Source organism: Varroa jacobsoni, unplaced genomic scaffold (genome assembly GCF_002532875.2).
Source record: "Varroa jacobsoni isolate VJ856 unplaced genomic scaffold, vjacob_1.0 scaffold_416, whole genome shotgun sequence".
NCBI lineage: Eukaryota > Metazoa > Arthropoda > Arachnida > Mesostigmata > Varroidae > Varroa > Varroa jacobsoni.
In genome coordinates, this window is record NW_019213318.1 from 19,319 (window position 1) to 29,632 (window position 10,314).

General features: G+C 45.5%; 1 protein-coding gene across 1 annotated transcript in view; it reads left to right on the forward strand.

Moving 5' to 3' along the window:
• The first annotated feature begins 1,745 nt into the window (after positions 1-1,745).
• The window catches only part of LOC111260250 (uncharacterized), a 51,034-nt gene continuing 42,465 nt past the window's right edge, over positions 1,746-10,314 (forward strand). Inside the window, exons 1-2 of the mRNA XM_022832849.2 lie at positions 1,746-1,852; positions 7,495-7,682. Of these exons, the coding sequence (XP_022688584.2) occupies positions 1,792-1,852; positions 7,495-7,682 (249 nt within the window). The 5' untranslated portion in view covers positions 1,746-1,791. The remainder of the gene's footprint in view (positions 1,853-7,494; positions 7,683-10,314) is intronic.

Below are 10,314 nucleotides of genomic sequence, written 5' to 3' on the forward strand. Positions count from 1 at the left end.
CTTTGCTGGGAGGCCGTTCAAGCCACTGCGCTTGTCGCTGCCACCAGCGTCATCGCGGCGGTCGCGCTTACCAACGTCGCTGGCCTGCTGTATAGCTAACAGGTTTCAACAAGCTGGTCTGCTATTGCCATGCCAGCCACCAATTGTAGCAGCAAGATGAGGTACTACAACCATAGCTATAGTACCGTATTGTTGCAGTAACCAGACGCGCTGCCGTTGATATCGAATACAGCGCCAGTCGGTATCATCTGTCAGCCAGAGGCCGGCTGACGACCAAGCAATGGCAGCTCTTCCTTCGGAATCTTATCAGCCTTTCCACCCCGCAGCAGCACCAGCTGCCGCCACCGCCGCTGCTGCTGCTGCTACCCGAAGTTGCAGTAACGACGACTGGCCAGACAGTGCAGACCGCAACAGTTCCCGACGCACGCCGGGTCCGTTGACGCCGCAACCATTGCCGTTGCTTCTTCTGCTGGCACTGCGCCATTCATGCGCAGACATTGCAGCGCGCGCGAGCCCTGTCTACGCTAGTAGTCTACTGTCGATTCGATGGAGGGCGGGATTTCGGACCAAAGCTCCTCCCAGGCTCCGCCTTAATAGTCAGCGTAGCGGGCACTTTTGGGCGGGCACTAGCTGAGCCACTGGACCCGCGAATCATTTGTGGGCCGTCGGGGTTTCGCTTGACTACGAGTTCGTTTGTTGCGGGCATCAAATACTAGCAGCAGTAGTGGGATCAGGCAGCAGCCAGCATCGGGCCCAACAACGCCCTAAAACAGCAGGAATTTTGGATGGAGAACGAGCCACCCACTAGTTGAGCGGTCCAGATAGCGTAGCTGTGTAACAGACTGCCGTAGCTACTTGGCCAAGCTGAAGCAAAACTGTTAAGTGACCGAAAATAGCGTGAACAAAGTAAGCTTCAGCGACCGCAAAAATACGCTTCAAACGCTTCGAGAACAACCATCCCATTCCGTGTCTGTGAGGAGCCCAAGTGCGTGTTTTGTTATTGTCATAATCGAATTAATGCAAGCTGTGTGAGTGTGTATTCGTTTGTTGTCATCGTTGGGGTTACTCTCGTGACAGAAGAAATGGTGCCTCATCCATAAGTCATCGACAGTTACAAGTACTAACTTGTCCGTGAGTTCGACTGTACACGATTAAACACAGCTCGTGAAGAAACTTCTGACCGAGGTCAGTCCCACGGTCAATTGTAGCGGCAGTCCTGCCACAGCTACAGTTTCGTGGGTACGTAAACTTACGTTACTTGTACTACAACTACCCGAGACTACTACAAGTAGTACTACTACAAGAATACCGAGTTCGCCTGCTGTGTTGCATTTGTGAAACCCGGACGTCGGCTGAAACTTACTACTCCGTGAGGAATCGTCTCCTCTCCAGGTTTCGAACTCCTGACGGAACCCCACGATCTAACTAGTCTACCTCAGATGAGTGGAAGGTAATATATCGACAAAGGCGTGCAATGCAGTGACGAGACATGCAGTGACAAGTTGCTTTTGTGCGCGTGCCCGAAGGACGGTTACAGGTCAAAGGACGGGGCGCTTTCTGTGTACTAGATCTTGGAATAGTGGGGTTATTTGGGACCGTTTAGGTGAAAGCGGCAGAAGACTAGGCATAGCAAGGATGTCATCGGGTGATGGTATGACTGGAATGGGAGGTGGAATGAACTCGTGGCAGGCGATGACTGGCCCGTTGGAGCCCGCTTCATCTCCGCCATCGTGGCCTCCGTCCATTGGTCATGGAGCACCATCTCCTGCTACTCACAAAGCTACGACTCACATGTCCGTATCAAGTGCACTATCCACGATCCGGCCGTTGTTTGCAGGATACCCATTCCAAGGTGCGTGGACGTATATACAAGGGGAAGGGGTGTATAGCAACCCAACCTAGTTAGTGTGCGATTGTATATATAGGTGCAATCTGTTTGTTACTACGAAAAACATGGGACCTTTTTTTAAAAATCTAGCTTTAAGTATGTCTAGCAGCAGAAGCTCGAACCTTTTGATTCTCAATGTTGGGGCTCTGTTTTGTGAACGATACTAATTAATCACAAAAAAACGCGAATTAAGCATCACAGATGAACATTGAGCCCATGACAATCTAAATACGTTCAGAGTAAAGAAACGAAAATTATACACAAAAAAAATGTTTTTGCATGATATAAAAGTAGCTATAATATTTTTTGATTTTGGCGTATTTTATGACTGGTGTTATATTCCATTTTGAAGTAAGTTTAACTAAGTGTCTCTTGCAAGTCTGCCGCGGTGGTCGCTTTAGAGACTGGTTGAAACGGGTACGGCATAATCCCATGGGAAGCCGCCCGTCTAGTGAACTCGCTCAAAGGCACGATAAAGCCTTTCTCAAAATAAACATTCGATATGAAAATGCTCTGCCTTCATATCTCCTAGTAGCTTCTTGGAATCGCTTAAGGTATACTGTACGCCGCTCCAATCAGGAAGATTAATCCAGGGTACTCTAGAAGAAAACACTCAGATGACGAACGTGTGATGTGGCTCACAGTTCCCTTAATGAGGAATGCATTTCAAGCCAGATTTGCCGATTGGGCCTGGTAGCCCACGTATCGAATAGGTTAAGTGAAGACCAGGTGCAAGGATTTGCTCGCCCTTATTTATGCACTGCCGATTGGTTGTATTCCAAAATACGATAAGTTGTTTCCCCAAAGCAATACCCTGTGGCATTTCTCCAACATAAAGAAAAATATGGCATATCTAAACAAAAATATAATGCCCTTCTTCAAGGATAATAAGAGAAATCGAAGCCCTCGAGCAGTTATGGAAGACGCTAATAAAGGTGCAAAGTTTAGCATAAGATCGCCTGCTTTTATAATAAATGAAACCATGTATTTACAGTAGAAATGAATCACGCAATGGCAATCGTACGTCGAGGCTGGTTCTACACCCTCGTAAGTTCCTGCTGTTCATTATCGTTGTCTTCTTCTACCACGTACGTTCAGGCACTACCAACATGTGTTATCTGATCTTGAAATCAACGAAGATTTTAGAATCACGGATATCATATAGTTTATCCCATGAAAAGCTGGGAAGATGTTTTACAGTGCGCTCTCCAGAAAAGCGGAGGTACATTTCTAAATAAGATCTATTGATTGTTGTACTGAGTTGATAGAATCTCATCAATTAATTCAAAACATCTCTACTCAGCAATCAATCTTTAATCATGCAGACATCACCATCATAAAATGACCCTACTATAGGAATGATAACTAACGTTAAAAAAAAATTATAGTATATTATGCCTTTGGACTCCGAGGTTAATGATTTTGGCATGTCTAGTCTACAGTACGTTCCACAGTTGAAGAGGACTGATAATATCGACGGCATGGCCATAAATTTAAAACTGTCGACCTTACGGGCTCTCATCCTGATTAAATGTTCAGAATTGTTGTTTAATGCAGACTTGACTCAACTTTGGCTTTACATCATTAAGCGGTCCGCGGAGTCGTGTCGCTGAGCTCAAGAAGTATTTTATTTGGGTCTCTGGATGCGCTTCTAGCTGAAATCTGAACAGGTGTTAACTCGCTAGGGGGTGAGGGTCGTTTTAGTTAATCGCACCCCAGCGACAACAACAACGACTAGCCCTTTCGTAGTAATCAACCCTCTGAGGTCCGTACTCGGCCAGCAGTGGTTCTTGCATCAGCTCATTTTCATGTCAGATATTTTGTCTGAAACAAGAACAACTTCGGCGCCAAATTTGAACTTGCTAGCAAAGTTCCATTAGCAATTGATGAAACAAGGTGACACAGTGACGAGGTTTGCTTTTTTAATTGTCCATACATTTGTTTTAGCAACGTCGTATCCGATCCAATGGCAAGGAACTAGCGACAAAGTGATAAGTTAGAAAGAAACCTGGAAGAGAGTTAAGACAAAGCGTAGTTCAGTTTGTAATACCAGACTAAATACTCAAGGTCATGGCTTCTAAACATTGTTACGGATATAATACGGGACTGACACCCTACGATGAGGACACCGGTAAGTCATAATTAATCAGTGAAATCCATCATGTAATCCTCTTTCTATAGCGTTACGTGAACATACGGCAAACACTGCATACGTAAAAGAGTACCTTCAAAGAGTCAGGCTATTATTTCCTCGGTTTCACTCTGTCAGCTCAAGAATGAAGTCTTGAGACAATCCTTTGCTAAACAAATCGCTCTGATATCGTTTAAGGTTAATCGACTCTTTTGCTACCTAGAGCCGGTTGGTTCAGGTCACTGCCAGCCATAGTTTCGAATTGGCTGTTTATACTATCCTGAAACTTTACGTCATCTCCCAATGTGATCCTAAAGAAGGCAGGACGCCCATGTGCCATTGTAGTCTTAAACGCATGTCGTTCTGTAAATAGGAGCACGAGCGCTGTTGTCTTGGTCAACGGGCGCCTGAACCCCCAAAAAACGAATAAGCGTAAATTACCTACGCTCAGCAGGTTCATAGATCACCATTGTATTGAGCCTCTTCATATAAGGTCAACAGATTTAATAGTTGTACAAATACCTACGAAGCCGAACCTTTTAACAGAGATCCAGCGCGAATGGAGCGAGAAAAATCACGGACACTTAACAGTTCATTAAAATAAAATTAATAATACAGTTTGACAGAGTAGTAGTATTTGAGAGAGGTAGTGGAGACTGAAGGACAGGAAATAGGACCTAATCACCGTTTAGAGGTAAACGTTCCATCGTCAACTGAAACATTTGATTAAGATTTCAACTGAGAATGAATTTATAAAAATATCCGAAGGGATCGATCAAAATCAGCGCCAGAGTTTGGATTCAAGATGGCTCCAAGATCCCCCAGTCAGCTGCTCGATAATCGATCCTATATCAAGCAAAGTTGGTGCTAGGTTGAATGCGAAACCTTGGCCCTTACTTTTGTCGCGAACTACACCTGAACATACCAGTTAATTTACTGATATACTTTCATTTAATTAGTTTATTTACTAATTAATTTCGCTAATCTGAATGATTAATTCATTCTAATCTCTTATTTAGAACGAGTTAACATTTTAGCAATGGAAAGCAGTTCTACAGTTGTGTTTAATTTAGAAGGGAACACAATTATCGAACTTAACTATGGACTGCCAGACTACGGTAGGTATTACTTAAGGACATTTGGAGGTTAGGTCTAAAACCGGTCATTCAACCCATTGTATTCCGTACCAGAGGCCAGCTGTCCGAAAGAACTACTTGAAAATTGATTTAGTCTTTGAACTCAACATGCAACGGCACAATATCACAGTTAAGCATGTTGATACAAGAATGTCTGCTCACAAACAATATAATATCCGAATATTTACGTTTCGTTCCTGTTATCTGAAAACCTGTACTGCAGCCATTTTGTAGTTTGCTCTAATACGCGCGGTCGGCCTGTGGGTTTGCGACTAGGCCGAGCCCCTCCAATGCTAGTTACATGCCGATGCAAACTGCCCCCATAGATCCGCTACGGGACATTATGTTAGCCTTCTAGCATTGCCAGCTCTGTGATGACCACTTCACGCCCCTAAGTTCTTCTGGACTTTCCATATTCACCGCAGAACCCTTGACTTTTCTGTCTCTCTCTCTCTCTCTCTCTCCAGATTTTAAGCGAGAAATAACTTCAAACGAGCCTCAAATGCCACAGTACAAGTCTCGCTCACCTTTTTGCATTTATTGGATTATTCATGTTTCTTCTGTAGTTGAGGTGTTTGTTGTCGCTTCTGTTACTGGGGGCGTTTAACGCAGAGGTAGACGTAATAGTGAATTTTGCCGTTTAGGATGGCCGCGTCCTGCGACTGGAATCGGCTTCGCTTTCTCGCCTCGTCCGCTTTTGTTAAGCCCTGCGGATCTGCATAACAAGATACATAGATCATATTCGCCCAGATCCATATGCACCCAGACACCTAAACGCTACATGTGCTCAGTACGCACCATAGACACCTCATCATCGTTCGCTTCAGCGAACTGGGGCCCTTTGCCCATCCCGTGGCTGGGTTCGTCGGTACAACTATTTGCTGGCGAATGTCCGATTTGTTTAGCGTGCTCGTCCTCTTTTATCGTCATTTCTTTCCTGTTAGGTTGGCACCAGCAGCGGCCGCCGCCGCGAGCGGGTCGCCGTCTGCGGTGACGACCGGCTGTTGCCACTTCAATAGTGGCTGCAGTGATATTTGTAGTAGTTCTTAGCTGTTGTTGATGTTAGTTTGACCAACGAGTGCGATGACGGCGGCGGCGGCGGCGGCGGCGGCGACGGGCCTTTGAGCTGCGCCTCGGATGTAGCAGCATTGGCCGTTGATAGTCTTCAAAGACGGAACACCGGCGTTAACGCAGCTGCCGCTTGGCGTTCTCATGTCGTTAATCGTAATAATAAAATAGAATATATCTTCACAAGCGTGCGTCTTTCTTCGTTTGTTGTTGCTGCTGTCGATCCTGTTAGGTTCATCCACTTCTGCTTACTATTGCCCGTGTTATTTGGAGCTTTTTTTCTCTCATTTTTCGTTTCCTACTCGACGTGTCCGTCGGCGAGCGCCGGTTAAGCCTGCTGCCGTCTTGCGGTTACTGACACGTCTGTTCGGTCGCTTGCCGCTCCTCCTACCGGTTTTCGAATCTGCGCTGATTCGCTCGTAGAGCCGCGATTCGCTTCTTGTTGCGTATAGTTGATCTCATCGTCTGACGCACGGCGGCAAATGTTGAATTGCCACGGCGAGCTACTCGATGGGCGGTCGCCGCTGCTTGCTACGGTCGCGTGTTGAAAGAAAGTTGTGACCCGGCGCCGAACACGACGGCCCCAACTCAATCCGTTCGGTACGGACTAAGTCGATCAGTCTTTGGGAATCGACGATATTTCTGCGAGGCTGTCATGTTTAGAGCAGAGCGATAGAAAGAAAGAGGCCATGGTTTGCGTCTCATGTTTCTTGGTGCGTGTCTGTTCATACGTATACGTGTGCGTGCGTATTCTGTGTGCAGCCGTCTCTAACTGTAGATACGTCAAGGTGAAGATCTCTCTCCCTAAGGGTTTAAGCATAAATCTTTCAAGTGATTGGTGGACCAATCGCACGTCAGTGTCGGCTCCGATTGCGTCGACGTATCGATCCAATATAGTCCTAGTAATTTTTCTCGTCGCACGACCGCCTGAGCTTCGGTTGAGATTCGTAGCGCGAGCACCTAGCGCCCGATCTGCCTGGCTAAGAGATGGTTACGTACTGAATCCAGCTTCTCAAGCTCATTTAACTACTGTCACTACTGGGCAATAGCGTTCATAACGTGCTATTGTTTTTGCTATGGTAGAGAACAGCGATGTGTAAGAGGCCGTGAAGTCGAAAACATGCATGATTGCCGTACTTGGCGACAGGACTCAGGAAAAAACCGAGAGAGTTCTATGCAGGTCTGTTGTATGTATGCATGTCGCACGGCTAAGTTACGATTGATTATGCTGACGCTAAAATACGTGTTAACAATCATTGTTGATTTTGCAGGTTTTCCGTTCACCGGTCAAGGACGCGTTAATCAACTCGGGGGAGTCTTTATTAATGGACGTCCTCTACCGAACCATGTTCGATTGAAAATTGTTGAAATGGCGGCTGCTGGCGTTCGACCTTGTATTATTTCAAGACAGCTTCGTGTTTCGCATGGCTGTGTATCGAAGATCCTCAATAGATATCAGGTAAAAAAAAAAACAGGCCTCAAATAACATTTCTCTTTGGTATCTATGCATGGTCGATACACATCGAGGAACCTGACGCATCGATACCAAAGGATATGTGAACGCTCGGAATCAACAATAGGCCATATCAGATTATCCCATGCTTTTGTGAGCCAATATATTTACAAGCTTAACAACAGCATAGATACGAAGGGATGACTGCTTTACATTTCTCATTTCATCTCAATTGTCTGTTGTTAATCATATTGACGTCAGACATGATCTGTTGAAATTAAATGGCTTCTGTATATATGTATACTATATTCGTTAGTAAAATGACTTGACAAGCGATCTGGTCGGACCTTCGATCCGGTCTGTTGATCGAAATTCTATCTTCTATCACATTATAGTACAGTTTCTTAGCATAGTATAAGCTCCTACTATAGAGTCTGTGTCTACAAAGCTGAAGAGCTGACAGTGGTTTCACATCATTAGACAGAAGTGATTTCTGACCTCGTGAGGGTGTCGTCCTTTCATATCCTATCTCAATCACCTTTGATTAGCCACCGTTTCAGCAACAGCCATACTCTACTCGCTGAAACTTCGTGCTATACAATCATATCAGGATTTGCGATCGCTCCTAGAGCGACCACGGGGAGCCTTATAACATGTTGATATCCGGTCTGGCAGGTCGGGAGACTAAGCTGGCCATAGGGACTTTGGTACAGATCGTTAGTTCAATGATGCATAGTCCAGTCCAGTACAGTTGATGGGCATAAATATACGCACACACGTACGTACAGGTATATATACATGCACCACCCATGCAGGCATTCTACAACCGATTGTTGCTTGCATGAGGATATCATTATACGGCGATGATGACGATCATTATTATGATCTTCCCCACTTCGCGGGTACATTATGATGGGCTATTGCAACTGGACGGATGGCCAGGTAAGCCCGCATCGCTAGCACCAGATCATCAGCTCTGGCCTCTACAAGAGATTTACTACCAGCGTTGGACTTCCTTTAACCTGCTGTTTCTGTTGAAGGCGTCAGCCTTGCGTTTCTAAAACATCGGCTCCAACAGCCACTTCCATTCTTTCGCGCTCGCTTTCCTTCTACCAGACTCAATCAGGTAAATCCATCGACGAACTTCGTGATAGCGGCACCCACTGTTTGTGCTCAATATAGTGCAGTTGTGCTATTGTGTGGCACTGTGCAACTCGGGCCGGTACCGTGTTTGTGTCCTGTTTTGGAGAGAAGTCCTTGTATTTTAGCGAAGACCCTGTAGAAAACAGAGGGTAGGAAAGACACTCTACGCGGTGCGACCGCAAGCATCGCCTCTGTTGGTCGATCAATCGGTCGGTCGTGTTCAAATCTGAAACATCACCAAGTGTGACTCAATGATGCGAAACAGCTTTATCTCATAGCTTGCTTTCATTGCTTTGTATCCATCAAGTTGGAGTTCATCTGCAACAGCAGCGGTACTAACTGTGACCGCATTTGAATTGAAATACCTCTCCGATGGAGGAGAATAGCTTGCGCGGTTTCAAGCCGTTGCTCGTCATCGCTAATCCTATCAACGACCACGAAGGACACGTTGATCGGGAACGTTTGATAATAATCATATGCCAAAGCATGCCATCGAAGGAGATGCATAAAACATGGCATTCATTGGAGTTAATACATCAGTCATTCGTCAGTGATTCGGCCGGCACCTAGCGAAGGCTCTCTTTTGGCAGATCAAGAAGGCCCTAGAAAAGTGAACGAAACGAGATACACGCTAACGACATACTTAGCTAGATGGAAGCTGCCGGTGGAACGCGAGCCCAATAAATCGCGCGGCCTGGATGTCTCGTCATAGTAAGTGCCAGTTTCTCAAGGGGGTACGAGATTGAAAGAGATTACCAAGACACTGTCATGGGAATATCGGAATAGGCGGATTCGTCAAGGACCTTGCAACGCATACACAGCGGAGCAGATGCCTGTTCCTTTATTTATTTGAAAAAAAAAAAGTGTTTGACGATTTCAATTGGGCAGAAAACAAAATAGAGATTAGCATAATGTAGCTATCTGTCGATGCAGTGATGTGGCCGTATGATTAAACCTTATTCAGCAAATCGATGTTACTACTTTCGCACTTAACCTAGTTCAGGTTAAGGGGGCAACGGCGATGCTTATTGCGAGACTTCGCGGGGGTCCGACTTGTGTTAAGGACAACAGTATGCTTAGTAACGACTAACCATGACAATAAGGACAGCTGTCAACGACAGCAGATATATCGTTAGAGTCAATAAAATCAGAGCTTGGTCAAAACAGATCCACTCTATAAACTCGTGTGGTTTTCCTTTTCGATAAGTAAGCACCCATGTATGAAATTGATTTGATCATCCTTTTATTTGTCACATTAAATATAGGTCACTATTAGTTTGCTTGATTAAGTATACGTCAGTTGCCAGCTCTTCAAGCGGAAGGTTGACACCTTCAAATCATCCTTTTCTTCACTTCCATCGTCTTTCCCTCTATCGATTCGTACGCGACGTCGTTTTATTTATACGTGTATTTCATTGGTCCCGGGAAAAGACGTGCCTGGTGCTCACACATCTCACGCTGCTGGCAGTAGCGGTAGTCAAGTGCGGCTTCGAAG